The sequence below is a fragment of the Sinohyriopsis cumingii genome, chromosome 15 (genome assembly GCF_028554795.1).
Source record: "Sinohyriopsis cumingii isolate HCF-2022 chromosome 15, ASM2855479v2, whole genome shotgun sequence".
In the NCBI taxonomy this organism is placed as follows: Eukaryota; Metazoa; Mollusca; class Bivalvia; order Unionida; family Unionidae; genus Sinohyriopsis; species Sinohyriopsis cumingii.
In genome coordinates, this window is record NC_142975.1 from 141,977,229 (window position 1) to 142,002,882 (window position 25,654).

At 36.0% G+C, this 25,654-nt stretch overlaps 1 protein-coding gene across 1 annotated transcript in view; it reads left to right on the forward strand.

Annotated features, from left to right (window-relative positions):
• LOC149782940 (alpha-tocopherol transfer protein-like) overlaps nt 1-24,878 on the forward strand; it is a 30,945-nt gene extending 6,067 nt beyond the window's left edge. The window contains exons 2-5 of the mRNA XM_089935185.1: nt 14,701-14,860; nt 20,487-20,754; nt 21,349-21,472; nt 24,730-24,878. Coding sequence (XP_089791311.1) covers nt 14,701-14,860; nt 20,487-20,754; nt 21,349-21,472; nt 24,730-24,878 — 701 coding nt within the window. The remainder of the gene's footprint in view (nt 1-14,700; nt 14,861-20,486; nt 20,755-21,348; nt 21,473-24,729) is intronic.
• The last annotated feature ends 776 nt before the right edge of the window (nt 24,879-25,654 follow it).

The following is a 25,654-nucleotide window of genomic DNA, read 5'->3' on the forward strand; positions in this document are numbered from 1 at the left end:
TTCCTGATAATAGCAAACAGATCAGTCAGGGCCCGTCTCCGCGAGTCAGGGGTTAGTCTGTCAAGATCGATCTAGAAGCTTTCCAATGGCAGATAATCTTTCAAACTCCTCCATATTATATTTAAGACAAACATTTAAATAAGAAATATTATATATTATGAATAAATGCAAGTGGCTTCAAGTTAGATCCGTAATTCCTTTTAATAAATCCTGCAGAAAAGAATTCTGCGGAAACCATTCCCAAAGCGTCCGAAGGGGAAGTTTAGGACCAATACCGTGTCTGCGATGTGGTGTTGGGGTCAGGAGTAAAACACAGTTATGTGCAAATTGCGAAGGAAAGAGACACCGTGAACTTAAAAGATATTATAACAAAAAAATAATGATGTTGCGCTAAAATGTGAGCGCGATTATATAACTAAGTTTTCAGACAAATTATAAATTAGACAAATACATTATTATATAAATGAGCCAAGAGTTTGTCCCACATCCTATCATTAAGAATTACGAAGCGAATCATGAGGGAATATTTAGGCACTGTAGATTGAAAAAACCAGTTGGTGTTGTTAATACTTCTGGTTATCTAAGATTTACTGTTGGGAATAAAAACTATTATAATCACAGGTTCGTGTTCGAGTGCTTATTTGGAGAGATCAAAGACGATCTTGTAGCTGATCATATTAACAACAACAAACTTGATAATTCTCTTCAAAATTTACAGACCATCACACAACGCCGAAATGTTGCACGTGGGAATGGTGGGGGGAAAAGAGAGTCTAGGGCAGTTAAATCTTTCAACATAAGCACCAGTGAAAAATAAATATTTCACTCAATGAACTCAGCTGCCAAGTATTTTGATATTTGTGTGGCATCAGTACGAAAAGTCGCAGAAAAAATATACAAGTCTGCCATCTCAAAAAATATAATAAACAAAAAATTGTTTTTCATTATTTTTAGGTACTTCACTATAATCCTGAAGTTTTTTTAATGTAAATAGCATTAATTAAGGGAGATAACTCCGTTAAGCATATCTCATGCAATTAGTTTCTTCCCTTTGTCAAAGTGATTGCGCAACACTCCCTGAGATTGTGCAATACCCAGAGCGGTATACAATTATCTTTTTTTAAAAATTGAGTTACAGTGTATAATACTTCCGCGTTTACAAGTACAGGTATTTTTCAAATTCAGAATTTGAATTCAGTTCAGAATTTGTTAACGAGATACACTACAAACGGGTAAACAGTTCTCCGTGTTACCTATACGATCACAACAGGGTCTTCAATTACTTCCCCTTGACGAAGTCACCTTGACTTCGCCAGGGTGATTTTATCAAATACTGTCAACACGGGCGGGTGTACAATAAATAATATTTTTTCACAGATAAAATCCTTATTTTATTACATTTGTTCGGTTTTATGGTTCATCTGTATTTTTTCTGCGATTATATTTAAGAAAACAAGTACGAAAAACCGAGTGAGCTATTTTTGAACTTCCAAGTATCAGTCGGTTTATATACTATACGTCCGAATTATGTACGGGGTTTCGAAACCCAACAAAGTTGCACAACTTTCCGCGTTATCACCCTGACGGGGTGACATTTTGCACTCCGCGGGATTGATTTTGGGGGAAGGTGTGCAACTTTGTTGAGCGTAGAATATAACCCCGTATCTGTCTGCGCTGTCCTTAGTTACTATACTATATCCTACTGTAAATACTATATCCTACTGCAAATACGTGTAAATACTATGTCCTACTGTAAGCTTGCTAAGATGCGGTGGCACTTTAGAAGCTTTACAAATATAAATATTATGTATAATAGTGTAAATACTATGTCCTACTGTAAGGTTGCTAAGATGCGGTGGCACTTTAGAAGCTTTACAAATGTAAATATTATGTATAATAGTGTAAATACTATGTCCTACTGTAATACTTCACGGCCACATATCGGAGGATCGGTCAGTATTTGTGTTGGCAGTGTTGAGTACCAAACTTTTGACCCTGACGCGGGGACGTCTTTTGTATATTTGAGAAATTCAACTGGCGGCGCTAACCCATACGAATCGAAATAGATAATTCCACGTGGATCGATCGCGTAAGCAACCCAGTGAGTTCCTGGACCGTCACTGTTATCGAGATTAATAATTCCAGTTTCTGGATTATTCGGTTGTCGTGGTAGTTGATCTCTCATAAAGACGCCTCTGAATTTTTTATATTTAATTGTTTAACAGCATCGAGCAAATCAAAATTGGACATCGGTAGAAAACCAGCGGCTTTCAGAACCGTTTTGGGTACCATGATGGTGGAGTTCCTGGAAGTCTTAGCCCGCGTCCTTTTTTTTGGTATCCTTTTCCTGTGGATTATTTTAGTGCCATCCCAGCAGCGGTTCCAACAGCTCCTAGCGCGGCGGCTTTGGCAACAGCTGGGGCGTCAGCAGCTATCAACGCTGGTATTGCCGCGAGAAGAGGAAATATACCGCCAGTCTTAACTATGTTCTTGACAGCTGCAGGAGAAAAATCAAGTTGAGTTCCAGTTTTTGCTTGCTTCGCTTTATTGAAATGTTTTAGTTGGGTTTTAGTCAGCGATAACTTGTTTGGACCACCATTAGCGATTTGATCATTTTTTAGTGTTATCGTTGCCCCACATGTGCTCGCGTTCTTCGATTGTAATTTCTTAGCCTGACCATGAGTCAGAGTGACATTAACGTGAATGTGTGACATTTTTATAATTAACGTGATTGATCTAATTGTTACATGTTTTCCACTGGTGCGTCAACGATTCTCATTCGACCACTAATACCTTCAAGCAACATTGCTTTGTCGAAGAGTATGACCGCGATTGTTCTGTAGGGACCGTGAACAGCTGGCGGACCAGCCGCGATTTCTGGTAACGCGCCGACACGAGCTCGGAAGTGAATATCAACAACGGACTGCTTGGATAAGTCAAGATGCTCCAGTGAAAAGTAATAAATCGGATACAAATTTGTAAAATCAATATGTGATATTTGCGTGCCAGTATCTATATTTAGGTTACGTGCCAAGAATGTCAGCCAACGATGATATGCGCGCGCCACATGGTTATTTGTATAACTTAATGATATATCTTCGGATGGTTCTTGTTGGCCGTTTATTCTCATCGAAACCTCAGTAACGTCGAGTTTGTCAAATATCATATGAGACCATTCCTGATTACCCATCCGACGCATAGCTTGCAACGCAATAAAAATATGTCGTGGCGCAGAAACCCCCTGTTGTGATGCTATATGCCAAGTAAACACTTCTTTGACTTGACTTTGGACGGCGTCTGTAGTTACCGTAAGCCACGATAGCAATGATTTATCGCCTTGATTCATAAAAGAGAGCAGTCGGGGTTCTTCTGTGACTAATGGAGTTAGCACTGGCATCCACAGTGAAAGTTTCGTTATGTTTACTTTACCAGCATGACCAGCTGTTCGCCAAATCGCATCATTGTCATCGGCTTTTCTATGAAGCACAACTGTGTGTTTAGCTCCAAAGATGACTTTTATGAAATCTCTGCAAAATCCAAAAATGTGATTTAGTGGATTCGCGCATGAAAAACTTTTATTATCTCCTGACAACATTGCTCGGCGTGTTGCAAATCCTAAGTTGTAAGTCGCGCTAGCACTTTTTATAACATCAAAATCACCACCTGGTCTACCTTCATGTTGAAATCAGCTGGTTGTGGATTAGTTGCAGTATTTTGAGGTGTTCGCAACTTAATATACTGAATATGATCGGCGTTATTGGTAATATCCTTGGCAAACATCATCGATGGACCGGATGACCTTGTAAAGTCGTCAGAATATCTCGCTAAACTAATTATTGTTGTGGCAACATCGACATCATTTTGAATCAATTCGATATTTTTTCCATCAATCATGTACACGGCGCTGCTAAACAATGCCATGATCCCGTTGTTGACAAACCCAACACGGTCGTTGACACCGTAGTTATTATTATCCGCCCTCACAAGTTCACCTTCTACTTCAATAAACGCCTCAGATGGCAAGAAATATCTGCTTGTATCGTGAACTTGAAGTTCAATACGCCCTCGCTGATTTGGATCTCTTGCATCGTAGGAATAAAATTGATAATCACGCACCGATCTGTCTTGCTCGACCGGCTGATTTATATTGAATGCTGTATCGGATATCAGTTTGAACATTTTATACTATTGCGCGTGATTTCAAATGGATGATCCCGCTATTAAATTTGCTGTAATATTTCTTTGCGCGTCGGATTCCAGCGCCGCTAGTTTTTGATTTGCGGCTTGATTTATTATTTTACTAACATCCGCGGGCATGGTTTCGGTGGTCGGTAATTTCACAGGTTTGCGTCTCATTAGTCGCGCTAGTCTTTCTTTGATTGCCGAGAGTGCTTTGCCAGCAGCATCAACAATTGTGCCAGGAGCTTTTTCACCAACAATATTAATGGCTTTCATAGATAGTTGTTTTGCAAGTGAGCCTAACTTTGGTGCCAATCCTGCAAATAATCGCTGAGCGGTATCGCCAAGTCCGTCTCCGTAAGTTGCTCTATAGATTGGTAATCGTGAGTTTACTGCTCTGACCTGCACAGATGTATGTCTGTTATATATGACCATGTTATATTATTGTCATATATCTAATCGCTATCAACAAGTTTTTGATATATGTGAGCATCCATGATACCACCTTGAAATAATCTCCGACAAATATCAGAGGCCTCATTAATTATTTCCGGTGAGTTGTTTCCGGCACGTCTTCCTCCGATAAGAACTTCTAGCCGGGACACATCATTGAAGATATTATCAGGGCAAGGAATTCCAAAACCACTGCCAGTGGGTGGTGGCTGTTGCCCCCGCAAGGTAGAAGTAAGAATAGGTTGAGATTTCTTACCCTGAGTAGATATTTCTGAGATACTTCAGACCCTATCAAAGAAGATGGCGGTCGCAGATATACTTGAGACCGTCGAGGAATTTCAGGCTGTCGAGCAAATTCAGTCCCTCGATCAGAAGATATAAACTGTCGAGGATATTCAATCCCTAGATCAGGAGATATAAACTGTCGAGGATATTCAGTCCCTAGATCAGATGAACGATACTGCTCAATAGGTATTCGAGAAACATCAGACTCTATCCAAGGAGGAGATGGCTGTGGAGGAGATGGATCAGGTACATCTACATGTGGCACTGTTATTACCCCTGATGGTTTTTTGGGTCTTCCTCGTTTTTTTTTCTCTGTCTGCTGCAACGGCGCAGGAAGTGAAAGATCTTCTTCTTGTCGCTGCGGAGAAGGTTGACGTTTTCTTCCTGTTGTTTTTGCTCTCGTATTATTTTCTGTTTTTTCTCGTTTTTCCGCCAGTTCTTGTTGACGCGCTGTTTTTTTTTTCTTCTGTTTTTCTTGTTCTTTTATCTGCTGTGCTATTGCTTTTTGTTCGTTGTCGTAGTCCTTCATCCCATTAACAAAAAACGGATAGCCAACATCTGCCTTATCTATAGTATATTTATACGTAGCTATTTTGTACAACCAGTCACCCCAAATAGCTTTCTTTACATTTTTGACATACTCGGGTTTTAAAAATTCACCTCTACACTGATAACTTTCGGCAACAAACTTGCCAAAAATATTGCTACTGCGGGCATCTGTCAGTTTAATTGCCTCAATTTTTTCTATACCCTCGGGAGTAAATCTTGATTCGAGATCAACCATTTTTCGTCTAGGAGGTCCGGATTCTTCTCGCAATACTTGAATAAGACTTCTTTTTTCTTCTTCGGGACCCCTAATAGCAGTTAAAACCTTTTCAGTGGCCGCAGTAACGGGTTGAAATAATTCCTTTACTTCAGTTGCGTATTCAACTTGTGCTTGTTGTTGTAATTGCACATCCTTTTTAAACTTTTCCTTCACCGGTATATATTTTTTAAGCGCTTCTGCTCGCTCCCTAGACAACCTGGCTGTGTAAGATTCTGAATGTACCATTATTTGGTATAAGTAATTTTTAATTTATATCCTCGAGTCGGGTTTTAGAGCAGCAGAGGGGGCGACGACAACAAAACACAGCAACAACGGCGACAATTATGTTTAAAACGAAGCGCCCTCGCGGTTTTATTTCGGCGTTTGGAGGCTTCTAAAAAGTTGTAGGCGGTGCCCCTTCTGACGACGACGACAACAAAACGCAGCGACAATTACGTTTACAACGAAGCGTCAACGCGGTTTTTTAAAAGGCTTATTTCTGCGTTTGGAGGCTTCTAAAAGTTGTGGGATTTGCCTCTCTGCTGCTTAGCATATCGTCCTTCGAAAATATGGTCCAGTCCTGCATGAGCTACAAACGCATTGTTTGTCCCTGCGTCAGATACAAACGCATTGTTTGTCACTGCGTCAGATACAAGCGCATTGTTTGGCCATGCGTCAGATACAAACGCATTGTTTGTCACTGCGTCAGATACAAACGCATTGTTTGGCCCTGCGTCAGATACAAACGCATTGTTTGGGCCTGAGCCGATGGTCGTCTTTCATTTATCAATAGATTTTCCATAACTAAATATGTTCCCATGAGTCATCTTTCTAAGCGAAAAACGTTGCATATACGCATGAAGATTGTTGCCTTTCTTGTGTAAAGAATAGCATATTTCTTTATACTTTTTCCACATAAAACCTTTATTTCTGAAATTGTTTGCCTCGACCTGTAAGAGAACAGTTATCATGAAAGCGACATTGTTAATGAAATATTAATGTTTTTCATAGTAAAAGTAACCTTTTTGTGAAAGGAGCAGCTATATTCGTAAAAGGTTTGATCGACGCGTAAAGACACTTTTTGCTTGAAGAAAGCGACAATCTACACAATCAGTATATATTTTGTCAGAGAAAAAGCAAGTTTTTAAGTGAAGATTTTGCCCATACCTTCTGACACTATTGATATATTTCCAGACACTCTCTAAATTAAGTAGTACTAAATATGTATTTACCTGCTGAATCCAAGCTGATGATTTTAGAGGCTGGCCAGTGGGGTTTATGTGTACAAAATAAAGACCAATAAGCAAGAATAAGATCGGTACTTTAGAAAAGTTCCAAGAGAAGAAGAGAGGAAGCAAGAGTAATGTTCGGTAACAAATTTACAACCGAGATTATTATGCATAAAATGTGTGAAAAGGAAGGAATTTAATTTGCTTGTTGCATGATTTGTTTTCGAGAGTAATTTTTAATTACATTATTGTGTGTATGAAGTTGTAGCGAATTTTGGTATAAGACATAAAGCATTATATTTAATGGCACATATGAGAAAGTTGTATAATCACATAAACAAACAAATGATAGAAGCAGAAAATAAAGTTTACAACATATGAATTATATAAGATAAAACATAAAATCCCCAAATTTCACAAGCATATTGCTACAAGTCTATGCTCTTAAAATAGGTATTAGAAAAGACTGAAAAGCAGCAAGCTTTGTAAAATTCAACAATTAATTTATTTCTCTACAATACAAAGTGAAAATGAAAGAAAAGAACTTACTGTATTGCTAATTTGCGAATTAAATTCCAAAATAATCCTAGAAATACCGACACAAGTCCTGATAATTTAAATTTCTGAATAGACATTAGTAGAAATCCAAATTAAGTCTAACGCTAAGGATGTTGATATGCATGTAGAAACAGAGGAATGTAATTCCAGGTTTGAATTCGCTATAAATCATAGTGAATGCCTCTGTCCAAGAATATTATTTTGTAATGAGCACTATGTATTTCCAGAGAAAATAATCAGTGAATTAAACACTTAGAAGACATAAATTCCAGCCCAAATGAACTACTGGACACAACAATAATACAAAACTGATTCTGCTAGGTCTTAAGCACGAATGAGTAATCTCTCCAGTGACAAGATTATATAGTCCTCAGGTTACAATTTTAAAAAATTCTCTAAAAAGGCCATTATCTAATGGAGAAAAAAACTTCTAGAAAGTTCTTAATGTTTACAAAATAAAATGTTAGTTATTATTAGAATGTCTGTTACTGAAATTATGTTATATAACCTGGACAATGTCAGTTACACAAGGTAAATTGTAAAGGAATTCCAATAACCTAAACCCAGGCCCCAAAATACATATTTACTTTTATTATTATTAATACTGCTTTTAACCAATATACATAAATAATGTTTAAATTATGTATTAGTTGTTTACAGAATAGAATAAAAATCAATAATTCAAGTCAAGTAGAAGATAAATTTTATTTTGGTAAAGGTTAAGTGCAAAATACAATGTTACATTTTATATCATATAATGAAATAAAATATTTTAAAAAATAGCTAACAAACTATGCAAAAAGAAAAAGAAAGATTTACGCTATACAGCTTTCTTTTTATATCAGTCAAATATACATGTGGTAAAAATTTCATAAGATGAAATCTTGTCAATGACGCAAAGTACACATGAAACAATATATTTCTATACGCGGGAAAATGCATCTGCTAGTAATTTTATTTTCCTTTAAGGTACATAATGTCAATATTTTATTCCTGCAAATCAAAATTTACCTTTATAATTTCTGAGTTTTGTTTCTCATCTTGCCAGTGAAAGTAAGGGGATTGTGATCATTAAACACAATAATCGGAAAAGAAGCTGAACTGATATAGACTTCAAAGTGTTGTAATGCCAATATAAAATCCAAATATTCCCTCTCGGTTTTGGAAATATTTATCTGGTGCTTATTTATTTTTCTTAGAATAAAAAACACACTGGATGATCTGCACCATTTTTGTTTTCTTGAATCAATACTGCACCAATCCCAACAACACGTCCATCAACATATATTTTAAATGATTGACTGAAATTTGGAGCTGAAAGAACCGACGTACTCTTAAGTATGACCTTTATCTTATCAAAAGTCTCATGATATTTTTCAGACCAATGAAACTGTTTTTTTTTTTTTGCTCAATAGATTTGTCAGGGGTTCAGCAATTATGGAAACATTGGAACAAAATTTACAATAGTATCCAGCTATACCAAAAATCGCATCAGTTGCTTTTTACTGACAGGCACACGGGGAATTAAAAGATAGCCTTGACATTAGCATCTGTATGTTTAATGTGTCCATGTCCCACGATATATCCTCGAAATGCTACACATGCACAGCAAAACTCACTTTTAGATAAATTAATCGTCAAATTTGCATCAGCGAGTCTGTCAAAGGATTTCCGAATCGTCGCTGAATCTTCCCAGGTGTCGGTGTAGATGATGACACCATCGATGAGATCTAGACCAGATGAAATCATGTTCATTTAACGTTGAAAAGTACTAGGTGAACATTTCATTCCAAATGACCTATATAGTCACGAATGCCAAAATTTCCTCTGCACTTTCATTCAATGGAATTTGACAAAATCCTTTCAGAAGATCAAATTTGGTGACATACTTGGCATTTCCGATCTTATCAATACAGTCATTGACTCTTGGTAATAGAAATGACCCCGTTAGTCACACTGTTCACCTTTCCATAGTATGTGCACATGCGGAAAGTATTATCTGGTTTTGAAACAATTATACATGGTGAATTCCAGTCACTTTTACTCGGTTGTATGAAATCATACTCTAGCAAATACTTAGTTTAATTTTTCATACATTCATGTTTGAGAGGGTTCATCATGTACGTGTGTTGTTTCACATGTGCGGAATTTACAATTTCAGCGTCATGGTATATTTAATTTGTTTTTGTAGGAACATCTGGAAATAAGTGCTCATATTCAAATAATATGAATTTTAGTGCATTTTTTCTTGCTGCATAAAATGTGAAAGTTTTTGGTCCAGATTATTCATAATTTCTAAATTTCGAAGATTTGTCACTCCAAAGTCAATACAGTCCGATTGTATTCCATCGCTTTAATCTTCACCGCATGGGACAGGTACAACTAAATTTATTGCATGATTAACCTGGCTATCTCTATCAAAATACTGGTACTACTTTAATTTATTTACATCCCAGGAGTTCTATTATTGTAATTTAACTCATTCATTTTCTTCTTAACTTTATAAGGGCCATAATACCTAATCTGAAGAAATCTTTGAAGAATGAACATGAGAGACAGAACTCTATCACCAGACTCAAATGTTCTCTCCACTGTAGTTCTGTCGAACCATAGTTTCACTTTTGACTTGACATGCTGGATACCTAATTCGTACATAACTTGCTGGATTATTCCATACATACATTTGACCCTTGATCATATTCAACAGATCTGGGAAGGCCAAAGTGAGTAATGAAACGTTATAAAAGCTTTTACCATTGTTTCAGTTTTAATAGTCCTCTAAGGAAGTACCTCTAGGAATCTTGGAGACGCACACATTATGACCAACAAGTATCGGTTACCTGACTTGGTCTTAGGTAAGGGACCGACACAGTCTACCATTGTTCTGCTAAATGGTTCGCCAAATGCAGGAATAAGTTTCAGATGAGCTTTGTGTATCTTATGATTGGGTTTTCCTACCATTTGACAAGTGTAACGAGATCTACATTATTTAAAAACAAATCTTTTAATTTTTGCCAAGACATGTAGATAAAGATTTTGTGATAAGTCTTATTAATCTCTAAATCCAGCCAAATGAGTTTCATGTGTCAAACAAAGAATTTCCCGTCGATACGATTTTGGAACTGCAATTTGATAGTTCACTGACTACTCATCACCATCAGGTACCTTAGGCTGTCTCCATTTTTCCATAAGAACCCCATTTTTAATAAAATAACAAACAAGTACTTCTTTGGCTTCAGTTTCAGTAATGGACTTTTGAAAAAAAAATAGATCTCAGGATCATTTTCCTATTCGACGATAAGTGATTTTTGTTTGTCACCCTGATTAGACTATATAGAATGAGTAGTTAAAAGAGGATCACTGTGATTAATACCTTCTGATTGATACAAACAAGTGGTAAAAGTGACCTCATCAAAAGCCTACCAATACATGTGTAGCTAAAGAATACTTTCCTGATCAACATCATTCTCAACATCATTCTCAAGAGCCTTCTTTGACATAGCTCTGGTAACTGAACAAGCTGAGAATAAATCAGGGATTTCTTTTTCAACAGTATCGACTTTCTAATCCAAACAAGGCTTCTCGGTTACAAGTGGATTAACCACAAACTTGTCTCCAGCTAGGTCATTGCCTAGTAATAAATGAATGCCCTCAATGGGTAAAACAGACAATATTCCGACTGGCACGGGTCCTGAGACTAAGTCTACACAATGGAGAGGAATATTAACAAAGTCGCACTCTACTCCCTAAATAAGAACACTTTTCATTAGAAGAAGACTTTTCAGAAAAACGCAAAGTACCTGATAATTAAAGACTGAGAAGCTTATGTCAAAAAACAGTTCTTTTTGTCTTGTAAATTCGACATGATTTTGTCTAGCTTATTTTTTTATAGTTCCTGAACTTTTGTCGATACGCATCAGGGACTAGCTCATAACCCTTTAAGATGCATTCCTAAACCAGATTATAGTCAGCACTAAGCCGTACGACAGGGAAGCAAAGATATCTCGGGTTTTGACAAAAAGTGCACTTTGTAATAATAGAGTCGAATGCTCTCTTGGCCATTTCAAATTTTCAGCAATGTTTTCAAAATTAGGAAAATATTTAGCTACTTCTTTTTCTCTAAAAGGGGGAACTTACCAAATATTCTTAGTAACATCAAAACTTGAATTTGTATGTTAAGTGGAGGATTCCCTTTCTTCCTTTTCTCTTTCTCTCTGTGTTAGCATTTGCATTCGTTTCTCTGTTTCCTCTTTCTCAAAATGCATTTGCATTTGTTTTTCTTCTTTCCAAAGCACTTTTTTCCTAAACATTTTCCACCAAATATTGTACGAAAATATTGTTTTATTTCTTTCTTCGTTAAAGTTGCATTTGCCTCGGAAAGATCATATTCTCCGGAAAGCTGAAGCAATTCATCATTTATCAAGGAGACTAACTGTTCATGGGTAGGACTTGTAAGATCTTCACTTTAGATGATACTGTAAATCTTGTTGGTTTCACTAAAGATTTCTAGAATGTGAAATAATACCTGGTATTTATAAAACTCCAAAACAAGGTGAATGAAAGTTTCGAAAAACAAACTTTTCGGAAATATTTTAGACAATTTCGAATCCCAAGTACGAGCGCCCAATTTTTTGTTACGAGTCTATGCTCTTAAAATAAGTAACATAAAATACTGACAGGCAACAAGCTTTGTAAAATCATTTATTTTTCAAGAATACAAAATGAAAATGAGAAGAAAAATAACTTCCGGAATTGCGAATTAAATGCTAAAATAATCCATGAATTACAGACACAAGTCTCATCAATTTAAAGTCCTGAATAAAATTCAGTAGAAAGCCAGAATAAATACATAAAGTGAAGGCGGTGATGGGTCTGTGGTAGCTTTTAGAGCTTTTAAGTGCCAATAGTCTTTTGTTGAATCCGAATAATATAATTACACGTTTGAATTCACTATAACTTATCGTGAATGTCCCCTTCCAAGAATTTTATCAGGACACTTTTGTATTTCCAGAGAAAATAATCACTTAAATTCAATAACTTGAAGAAATAAAATTCAGCCCAAACTGGACACAACATGTAAAACAACTTGAAAGTACTAGATCTTAAAGCATGACTAAAAATCATCTCAGTTACAATATTACATTGTTTTTTATTTGATCTCAGGTCACAATTAACATTTTCTAAAATAAAACCCATTACTTAATGTAAAATACCCTTTTAGAATGATTCTAAGATAACCTGGAGTTTGTAAAATACACTAAAGAAATTCCAAAACCTAAACCTAGACCCAAATAAACATATTTACTTCTATTAATAATAATATTCATTTTAATCCCATATGCAGAGAATAATTTAACTCTGTATTATATATTTATACAGAATAAAATAAAAAGGTCAATTCAGGACAAGCATAAATGATCCCAGTTTTGGACAAGGTCAAATGAAACATACTATGTTACCTTACAATAACATATAATGAAATTTAAAAGAATTAAAACAAAAAACAAAAACTAACAAACAAAGCAAATTATATATAAATAACATTATTATTACTTCTCTCTTTTTGAAAGAACTGTTCGACATAAACAAAGTTACACCTTACTAATGTCGTTTAATTAAGTTTCCATTGTGATTTATACATATATTTATACTTAATTTTTTCAATTTCCATAACCTTTAAGTATTGTATAAGCAATATAGAGTGTGTATTGGTTTATTTAATCTGAAACCACAACCTGTAATCATGATTAACTTTATTCAGTCCGAACAAAACAATTAAAACAGTTAATAATATTCCTGAGCAAATAATACATATACTCCTCTTGCTTGAATTCAATAAAATGTTTATCTTAATCCTGTCATTAGAACATAATCTTAATCTTGGTCATTAGGACATTCATCTTAATCCTGTGTTATTAGGACATTCATCTTAATCCTGTGTTATTAGGACATTCACCTTAATACTGTGTTATTAGGACATTCACCTTAATACTGTGTTATTAGGACATTCACCTTAATACTGTGTTTTTAGGACATTCACCTTAATACTGTGTTTTTAGGACATTCACCTTAATACTGTGTTATTAGGACATTCACCTTAATACTGTGTTATTAGGACATTCATCTTAATCCTGTGTTATTAGGACATTCATCTTAATCCTGTGTTATTAGGACATTCACCTTAATACTGTGTTATTAGGACATTCACCTTAATACTGTGTTTTTAGGACATTCACCTTAATCCTTCATTAGGACATTCACCTTAATACTGTGTTTTTAGGACATTCACCTTAATACTGTGTTTTTAGGACATTCACCTTAATGCTGTGTTTTAGGACATTCATCTTAATCCTTCATTAGGACATTCTTCTTAATCGTGGTCATTAGGACATTCGCCTTAATCCTGGTCATTAGGACATTCGTCTTAATCCTGTGTCACCAGGACATTCGTCTTAATCCTTGTCATTACGACATTCATCTTAATCATGTATAATTGGCACATTCTACTTAATCCTGTGTTATTGGGACATTCATCTTAATCCTTGTCATTAGGACATTCACCTTAATCCTGATCATTACGACGTTCATCATAATCCTGTGTCATTAGGATATTCACCTTAATCCTAGTCATTAGGACATTCATCTTAATCCTGTGTCATTAGGACAGTCAATTTAAACAAAGTTTCAGTAGTTAAATATACGAATTTGATGTAATTTACTTTACTGAAATTCACCTTGATGATACAGTTTCGGACAAAATATTAGAGTAGAAGAGCTTTCGAACATTTCTAAAGGATAGAAACCAGTTTGTGGGTAGACTGTCAGCTTTAGTCAATGAAAGTGTACACTGCGAAAGAAGACAAGATCTTGACTACATGGCTGTGAGATGATTTATTTAAATGAAATTTTATTTCCAGTCCTTCCTGTTTTTGTGGCTGCTCACAAAAATACGGGTTCATTTTCTTTGTGAATGCAGACTATTCAATAACGCAAAAATGATATTCGTCACAGATTATCTGTAATGATTATTAATAATGATATTGATACACTTTTATTTGGTGACAAGTTTTACACATCAGAAAACGTATTTAAATATTTCAATAGATTCAACAAACCATTGAAGCGGGAACTCGACCTTTTTGAACATGGAGAATTTTAAATTTATAATTATGAAAAGATCGTTTCTTGCAGACACACACTTCCTGCTGTCTATGTTGCGTGCCAGGAAATTTAGTCAACTGGGTGCACGCGAACTGTTAGTGAATTATTGGACTAAGCAGATAGAATCACCGGAATGGTTTGTTGGTGCTGACCCCGGGAGCGAGGAGAGCCTTCAAATTCTTAGGGCTGGGTAAGTTGAAAAGACTTTGGAGCTGTTTCTTTGTCACCAATCTTTTGTGTAATATAAATGTGAATTTATTTGTTGATAGAGGATCTTAAAAGGGTAATGATATAATATTGAATTAATGCAACGAGTTGAATAATGTCCAGCGATTGTGAGCCGGGCTTGCAAATGCTGGAGATTAATCAATGAGTTTAATAAATTCAGTATTAAGTCATTTATGCATTTGAGATTCTTTTTATCACATAGTTTTTATTGTAATGGATATAGTTGAGAAACAAAGAAGGACATCTAATTTCGTTCATTTTGACTCAGTTGCTGCACGTTTATTGCAAGGCCAAAAATAGCGACAGACTCAGTTCTGTAACAATTAACATATAAAAGCAGAGTTCTGTCTTTAAATTATCAATCAAAGAGCAACTGTCGTTCTAATAAATATAACATCTGACATAGCAAATATCATTTTTCAACAAGGAATGTCCAATGGAAATTCCGTGTGATGTCACAATTTGACTCCTGTTATCGGGTATACGATCAATGTTCATACTAAAGTATGTAAGTTAAACCACTAAGCAATTAAGTTGTTGAGATATTCATTTGAAAGGATGTTTACTTGATGAATAAATTACGAATTTATTTGTTACCGGATATTTGCAATATTTGATCTGAAACAGTAGACTGCAGTATATATACAAGATGTATTTACTCATCATTCCATCACATATTTTACTGTGTAAAAAAAAGTTTTAGGATAATTTCTGCAAGTTTGCAGGCCGGTTTTGTATTCACATACTTTTGTGAACAGTGGTGAGTATATTTACTTCTGTAAGTGATTATTTAAGCCAGTCTTTTATATTGGATGAATTCCATGTGACATGTATACTACCCACCCTCTCCCCACGCCCTCTATCATTTGACCAATTCCTTTAGTTGTACTTCTTCTTGTTGGGGGTAAACATCATTTTTCAGCTTATGATAGGCTATACAATGCGTAAAATTGGTCATATTCAGACATACGTAATGTTTTTCCCCCGATTCCCTTTGGTCAACCGAGTCGATAAAATTGACACAAAATGTTGATACCATTAATAAAAACAAAACGTTGTATGGGGCGGAACAGCCTGTAATATAGCACAAAAACCAGCGGAGGGGGGGGGAGTTACCTTATAAACTGAACTCCAGGACAAGGTGTGGAGATTTTAAATGTTCAAGGGATATGCTAAAAATAAACAAACAAAAACATGGGAAGTCTTTGATAGCCATATAATTTCTCGCTTATATTTTAGTTTCTGATTTATTCTTTCAGTTTCCTTTTTCAATTACTTTTCAGACCAACCATAGTACCTCTTCCCGGACGAGACAAATGTGGAAGACGTATACTTTTATTCAAAGTTGGTCAGTATTTGCACATTGATATGTTTTGCATGTTACTAGGCTGATATTTGTCATAGTGGAGGAGAGTCTATACATTTTAAAATGTCAGTGTCATAAGCCTCGCAAAGTGACTTAACCAAATGATGCTACCATTTTTCTTACTTAAGTCTGCTGCTTTCAAACATGGATTGGAAAGATTTAGAAAATATATCGTTGATAGCGTCTCGAGTCTAATATAATTTCGTGCAAATTAAAAAGAAACTGAATGCATTTAAATCTCCATCCAAGTTATTCATCCGGTACTCTCCAGTTCTGAAGCTATTTCAAAGATTTATAAAAATGGCACTGGCAGCTTCCTTGCTTGGCGCTCAGCATTAAGAGGTAAGTGTTAGGACTGGTCGGCCTGGTGTCAGTATAATGTGACTGGGTGGGACATCATGCTAAATGTCTGAAGCATGATGCCCCAGAGCTAGACATCACTATAAACTGCCATACTGCAGATATCGTAGGGACTGAATCTTTTTAAAAACCTACGCTAAAATTCTCAAGCACACACGCAGACCATTTCCATGTTTTCGTTAACTGTTACCGTTAGAAGCCATTTCGATGTTGCTGTCTATCTGTTACTGTTAGAAGCTATTACTATGATGCTGTGTTACTGTATACCTTTAGAAGCCAGTTCCATGCTGTTGTTATTTGTTACCGTTTGAAGTTATTTTGAAGCTGCTGTGTTTCTTTAACCATTGGAAGCCATTGCCATGATGTCGAGTACCTGTTACAGTTAGAAGCCCTTTCCATGATGTTGTGTACCTGTTACAGTTAGAAGCCATTACCATGATGTCGTGTACGTGTTACAGTTAGAAGCCATTTTGAAGCTTTTATGTATCTTTTGCCATTAGAAGCCATTTGATTGCTGTTGTGTAACTTTACCATTAGAAGCCATTTCGATGCTGTTGTGTGACTTTACCATTAGAAGCCATTTGATTGCTGTTGTGTAACTTTACCATTAGAAGCCATTTGATTGCTGTTGTGTAACTTTACCATTAGAAGCCATTTCGATGATGTTGTTGTGTAACTTTACCATGAGAAACCATTCGATTGCTGTTGTGTAACTTTACCATTAGAAGCCATTTGATTGCTGTTGTGTAACTTTACCATTAGAAGCCATTTCGATGCTGTTGTGTAACTTTACCATTAGAAGCCATTTGATTGCTGTTGTGTAAGTTTACCATTAGAAGCAATTTGATTGCTGTTGTGTAAGTTTACCATTAGAAGCCATTTGATTGCTGTTGTGTAACTTTACCATTAGAAGCCATTTGATTGCTGTTGTGTATCTTTACCATTAGAAGCCATTTCGATGATGTTGTTGTGTAACTTTACCATTAGAAGCCATTCGATTGCTGTTGTGTAACTTTACCATTAGAAGCCATTTGATTGTTGTTGTGTAACTTTACCATTAGAAGCCATTTGATTGCTGTTGTGTAACTTTACCATTAGAAGCCATTTCGATGATGCTGTTGTGTAACTTTACCGTTAGAAGCCATTTCGATTCAGCTGTGTTATCTTTGATCATCGATTATACTAACGTACTCCTGCACATTACTATTTCTTAAAAAATGTAATTATCGATTCCATTTTCCTATCATGTCTTACTAGTTCTGTTTTTACCCATATAATATGTTCGCTTTCACTCACTCCTTCATTTTAGGTAATATTCCATTTAAATTCTAGTTGACTCGACACCGTTTAGTTGATTCTTTTTTACTCATCGTTGTCATGTTGGCATCGTAGTCATACTGGCATCGTTGTAATAATAATAATAATAATAGTAATGAGGAGGACTTTGTATAGCGCCTAATCTCTAGAAGCTCTAAGCGCTTTACAACATTAGACAACACCTATAAGATAAAAAACATATAATGATATGATTACAAAAACAAACACCATGAAATTAGAAAACATTTTTAAAAAAACATGCTGAGAATATTTAAGGTAGGAGACATTATTAGGTCATACTGGCATCGTAGTCATACTGGCAGGCGAGGTTTGCTTTCCTACTTATCATCCTGGCTTTTGATACTTTAAACTGAGTTGCCATGTGTTGCCCAAATTATATTCTGGCTTTTAAAATATCGTCAAGACTTGTCCATTTCAGGCACATTCATAATCCAGTCACTTCTACTACTAGATCATATTTTAATCTTCCAATAGTATAATTTCCTTCATTTGTTATTAACTGAAAATATTATCATCGCAAGTTTTTTATTTATATGGTGTGTTGAAAACACTAATATGTGTAAAACTATGATCATCTAGTACCACAACTATCGTCATTAAATTCTTTTGTGCATAGTATCGGTGACTTGAGCAAGAAAGTAGACATCATGCCGTGGTTCTGACTTAAAGATGTTGCAGGTTACAGAAAGTGAATATTCGTTGTTACGTTATATAATGTACATGGCTCTTGCCTCATTAACGTAAACTTGAATTAGTCTATTTAAAAACCCAATGTTAAAAAACAAGACTTATTATGTACAGTTGTTTTTCTTCAGGAAACCTCGATACAAGTGAAAGATATTATAATACGACATCATACATCCGCACTTTCCACTTTCTGGGTGACCGACTTCTTCTAGACGAAAAAACTCAGGTGAATGGGATTGTTCTACTGGCGGACTTCATGGATGTCACATTGAAACAACAATTGTGGCTGGGTATTGATAACCTGCGCAAAGTTCTTAAATATTTACAGGTACGTAATTTTCTTAATACATATCTTGTTTGCTATACTGACTACGATAATATGATTAACTTGTGGTTAGGAGATAAAAGATGTTCTACTACTGGGCTAATCTCAAAAATGTTCGAATTCTGGGCTGCTCTCAAGTCTACTCGAGTGAAAAGTGTTCCATTACTGGGCTGCTGTCAAGTCTGTTGGAGTGACAATTGTTTCATTACTGGGCTACTCTCAAGTCTGTTGGATTAAAAGGTTCCACTACTGAACTACTCTCAAGTCTGTTGGAGTGAAAAGTGTTCCACTACTGGGCTACTTCTCCAGTCTGTTGGGGTGCCAGACATATCTGCAGAGGCTCATCTTCCCGTTCAGCGATTCTGTCTAACCAGACTAATGTATGAAGCAGATTTTGCATTTAATAACATAGAAGTACCAAGGTGGTCACTATATCCCCCATTGAAGGGTACTCGCAAATAACGTCAGAGATCACACATGTAGTTATGTGTGACCTTGCTGTTTCTAGTTTGATTCCGGTTCAGTGACTTGGTTCATAAAGTTCATGTGGTTTGTGGTTGTAAACGTTATGTGCCACAGCTGTAGGAGGTGACAATGAATGACCTAAATTGAATCTGGTTCACTGGGCTGAGTATCAAGTATATGAGGCTGAGATTTGTTGATATCATAAAAGCACAGAAGTGTGACACAAATAGGGCTATAATTTTGAGTGTCACAAAACTAGAACAATCGCAGTCGCTAATTTGTCTGTGTTAAATGGAGGACATTTCTATACTCTAATTTAGGACCACTTGTGAATACTTGCTTACCATCAATTACATTTGCACCTAACATACGGCTGAATTCAGTATTGCCAGGGGATCATCCCTATCTATAACTCACAGGCTTCAATGCGTACCCTTGAACCTTTAACACTGATGACATCATCTGATTGTCCTAAATGCTGGGCATAGCCTTGACTTAACCCTCTCTTTGGAACCACTCCTGAATATTAAGTCCTGCTTCTTTATATAACATTTTTCATAGCATTTTTGAACTTTTAAATCGTTTTTTTATAACTAGCATATTAAAGTTTAAGTCGCGTCGTATAGATCTCTAATGAACTTTGCAGGGTCAGTTTGCACAGTTCTTAGCTCGAGACAGTTGTGAACTTGAAGGATCGGATTTTGCGTCTTTAAGACGGAGCTCTCTCCCATTTACCTGACTAAAGCGTTTCAAGGCGAATATCAGCTGACCTTCATGTGCGATAGAGTACGCATCCTTTTATTCTCATACTGTTGGACTTTTCGGTACAGGTGCTTCCGCTATACATGTTTTACGTAATGTAAGGGTTACATAAAAGTAGAAGGTTTCTAATGCCAATATCATCTGATGGATGGACGTAGAGCTGCACTAAAAATAACAAAACCTTGCCTGAATAAAAGAAGTACTCGAAAATCTACATAGGCATAGTTTGCTAGCTAGCTAGCTAGATACATAGATTTGTGACTTCACATGTAGATAAACTGGTAGAATGGCAGAATACACAGCTAAATGCATAGGGAAGTATGAAGTAAGACTGCTAGATAAATGCATGTATACATGCATGAGCCTGAATACACGGAATGCGCCAGAGAGAGGAACTATTATGATCACTTCATTATATTGTATTACTCTTTATTTCTTACAGAAATCTGTTCCAGTGAGGTTGAAGGAGTTACATTTTTTCAACCTAGGACCTTTCTTTGACGCCATCTTTGCCACTATCAAATCGTTCTTGTCCGAGAAGCTGCGGTCACGTGTGAGTTTAATAAAATAATTTTAACTTTTAAATTCTATTTATATAAGCATTAATATCTGCTCTTTCAAAACATTTGCGTCGACACAAATAAGAGTCCCCAGACCTGGCTACGTAATATATACTAAGATCTCTTAAACTATTCTGGTCATATGGTCTGCCAGAAATCATCTCAAGATTTAAAAAAAAATATCATGGCCTTTTCGTTTTCGGGTGTAAAATATCTAAAATCGTCGTTATTTACACCAGTGAAAATTCTTTCAACAATTATTTAGAAACAATTTGTGAATTTGTTCAACAAATTTTAAAATAAGGTCTCATGCCAAATGTCGCACAAAAGACCCACGAAATATTCAGTTTTTGTTCAATAAACTTTCAACGAAGCACATGAGAACAATTTTTTTTTTTACTGATTTCCCGAAATTTCCAGGAGATGGCAACAAAAGCAACTCTTGGCAGTCGCTGCTAATTATGAAGACGAGAAGTGAATCGGAAGAAATCTCGATACAAAGAAGCATTACAATGATATGCGTTATTTATTACATTTTTGGCGGTAACAACTGAAAAGAATTTATGCAATGTATTTTTTTCTCTCAGGTCTTTATCCACAGCCGGGGTCTCGTCACAGTTTATAATCATGTGGATATGTCCATGCTGCCAGTAGACTATTTGCCAGATGAGTACCAAGGTCCATTAGCCGGAGAACTTCAGGACATAATGGGTAGGATATATGTGTCTGTGTAGAGAGAGAGAGAGAGAGAGAGAGAGAGAGAGAGAGAGATCTAAGAATAGTTATCACATAAATTGTTGAGGGAGAACGGGATTAATAAAACGACACGGACGGCAAATAGAAACAGATAGGCAACTAAAAGGCGGATAGACGGATAATTTTAAACCGTTAATTTGATAAAAGCGATCATATTTATTATAAAAAAAATTAGAGTGTAAATGGGTTTAAGTGTAAAATATACCATTTTAATGGTTTCTCTAGAGATATGGGTTTTATAATTGAATTTTGTTTTACAGAATTACACTCTTTTTTAAGTAGTTTTCTTGTGCAAGTATTTTGGGTGAATGTAAATAAAGGATTAGTCTCGTTCATTAAGATTCTGCCACCCCAAGAAATCTATAATAATCTACCGAAAAATCATGTAATGGATATAGTCTCGCGTCACCAGATTCTCACGTGACTGAGAGAGAGGTACTCCGAGCGAGACTCTCGCTCTCCCGCTCTATGAAAATCTCTTAGCATGCAAAGGTCCTTTGAACAAGTCTAGCAAAAATGATCAAAGTAATTCTAAAGGTAGGCGTGAAACGTAATCCACTATAAATCTGCAAAATTATGGGAAGGTTAGATAGAGCAGTTATTGTCTAAGTTTCGAGAAATGAAATCTTGCGTACAGAGTATAACTTTTAATGAAAACCTTTGCATTAATTTCTTTACTATGTAAATTATAAACGTTTTGAATAATCTCATGCTGGCTCGGACTAGTTAAATAGGCCTGATGTCTTCTCTAACCCACTGCAGGTCGTATGAGGTGACGATCCGCTCTGTTTATTGTTTACTGGTATGTGCTTGTGCCAAGATTTTCTCGTTTCTCATGAATATGTAAAAACATTGTAACGACTATATAGTCTTATACTAAATAGCAGAAAGAAGCGAAGCCAAGTTTAGTGAAATTTAACAAACAAATTATTTCCCTACAATGCCAAATGAAAATTGAACAGACACTTACGGTATTGTGAATCCCAAAAAGATCCTAAATGAGCTATCACAAGTCCAAAGAATTAAATGTTCCGAATGAATTCCAATAATTTTGAATGTGCTGATGTACCAATAGTCTTGATGCATAATAATGATATAATCCAGAATGTCTTTGCATGAATTTACATCCCAAAGTGGTATTTAGTCCAAAAAGTCGATGAGCACTCTTTGATTCCAATGAATATTTAAAATAAACGGTTCCTTTCATATTTGAACACAACTAAAAACTCTAATCATCAATTCCCAACGAATGATATGAAACAGGAAGGAATAATTGTGGACTAAAACCTTTTTATATACAAACTGTATACTGACCTATGACACAACAGAAGTTTCTGAAAAAGTAATAATTTCTAATGGAAAAAAACATTAATTTGTGAAATTGGGTCAGGCTGTGGCTTGAGAATTTGATAAGTGACTAATGGAATTAATCGGAACAACCTCTGCTTTGTCCGCCAAGTCAGGAAGGAAACTTCTGATGTAATTCGTCGGCACGAACAGAAAATCGCTCAGCCATTTCCGTCATGTCGTGAATTGACCTAGAAAGTAGTTGTAGGAATACACATAAATTGACGTGTTTGGTATTTTCCCTCTGGCGGAGTGCAACACATTTATTACGACAGCAAACGCATACATTGTTCCGATTGTGACTGTGTCTCCTTCAGTCCACATACCGTGTATACCCGCTTATTAGTCGAGTCACACCACAAACAACAAAGATCCTGATCTGAAGTGGTATATACGCTTGCAGATCAGGGTTGTTTGTACTACTGATTGCTCCCAACAAACTTAACAGACCCAGATCTGCCGGCGCGGTATGCAACAGCAGATCTTGGTCCGTGAGGTTTGCAGTTGTACTCATTTTATAAGCTAGTTTATTCGGCATTATTTCATCTGAATGAAAGTATTTCAGAATATAATTCTGAATAGCGACGAATCATATCTCATTTGAAAAGGCCGAGGGTGTTCCGACTGTCGTTGCCATTGAGAGCTATTTTCTGAACTACTTTCTTTCACGACATGACGGAAATGGCCGAGTGATGTTCCGATCTCCTGCTTGTTTTGGATGGCATAGGCGTCCGCAGAAATTTTCTGGGGGTGTATACCATAATTCATGGGTGTGGGTCAAAGTCGAAATCAAACGGATATATTAATATACTGTACAATAAAATGGGGGTGGGGGTCGACTGACCTTCCCCTACCTCCCCCTGCTGAAGCATAGGTGGATTGGTCTCGAGACCAGTGACGATGTTCTAACTGGAAAAAATGTGGACTTTATAAATGTGTACAGTTCATATCGAAAATGGGGGCTTATAAATAATTGGGATTTTACACTTTTAACCTTTATATTTGTTCCTTTGCATTTTTCTGTTTATTTTAATTTTGCAAAATCTGCTCCTTTTATCTTTTGTCGTTTTATGGATTTTTAATTTTGCATGGAGGAACTTTATCTTCCTCAATATTTTGTAAAAGTTTTCTTTATAAAGTTTGCTACTACCTTTGCTTAGTAAACTAATTCAAGAATGTACTGATCCCCAGATAAACTTATACATATATTTATATAGACAAACATAACTACAACTGTTGAATTACATACATACATACATACATACATACATACATACATACATACATACATACATACATACCCATAACAAAACTGTTTTGAATCACACTAAACTTTAAAATCTTGCTAAAAGGGACTTAACCCTTGCGAGCTTAATTTGCAACATGAACACATACCGAGGACACAGTTAATTCGCTTTAATTAGACTTTCGTTATCGCCTTCCTTGTACACCTGTGTTATTTAAATCGTACACTTCCATAAATGCTAACGTAAACTAGGGACTGGAGCCAAGGATGTGGAATATAATGTGCGTAGTTGTTCATGATATGGAAGATCGATTTCGTATTAGGTTTGACCTAATAATGGTAGATTTTAACATACAAAATTACGTGCTCGAGTTGCTAGTCATTGACAGTAAAGATAATTTCTAGTATCTTAAATACAGTGTGAAATGTAGTCGAGATAATATACATACGACTTTTATGCATGTACCACACGTAATAAACGTTCAGTCTCGTTATTGTCCGTGTGCCTTTCCTGGTTTAATTCAGCATTTACTTTTTAAAAAACTTCAATGACAAATCATTTTGTGCATCCTTCAGACTGTATATTTATTAATTATCGACCATCTTTCCCTCTTTTCAGAAAAATTTATCCAGGAGGAGTATCTGGATCCAAAAACGCTGTTATTTATTCGAGAGTTGCATAGCGGCCGTTATGGAGTAGATCTTTCCAAAAAGCCTAAAACCGGAAATGAAATGGTTGCATCTTTTCGAAAATTATCTGTTGATTAAGCATTAAATTTTCAAAACTCTGTACTTTCTATGACTTTCTTAAGTTTAATATTACCCTATTTAAAATTTTATATCAAGTTTGATAAGTTGTGTAAAGTATTTTTAACAGTCCGTTTGTAACGATTGGTGATCGTAGGAACCGGCATTAATTGTCAAGTCCTTAGCATTGTCCGATAACTAGAAAAATCTGTCACTCAATTGGTTATTTATTGGCGTCTTTGGCACCACTGCGGCGACATTTCCATATATTGTTGTTGTTGTTGTAGGGTTTAACGCCATTTTTCAGCACATGATAGGCTATGCATGGCGGCCAGTATTAATGGTGGAGGAAGAACCAGGGAAAACCCCGGGAAGAACCACCGACCCACGAGAAGCTACTGGCAAGCTTTCTCACATACCCACATTGGCCGAACGACATTTCCATAAAGGCAAGGTTCGAAGACTTATCCTGAAATTCCATAAAGGCAAGGTTCGAAGACTTATCCTGAAATTCCATAAAGGCAAGGTTCGAAGACTTATCCTGAAGACCATAACTGGTTGATAGCTTCACATCAAAGCGGCGTATCGTGCGTGAAAAGTGGGGGCTACATTTGCAAAGCTGACGGTTCACAGCTTTGTACTTGGGGGGTGGGGGGCACCAGACAGATGCCCCCCCCCCCCACTTATCCAAAAAAGAAGAAGGTGTTTTATGTGTTGTTGTTTCCACCAGGTATGTTGTTTGTTTATTTTATTTTAAAAGAGTCAACAACAAAAATTTACAAGAAATTTTTGTAGGG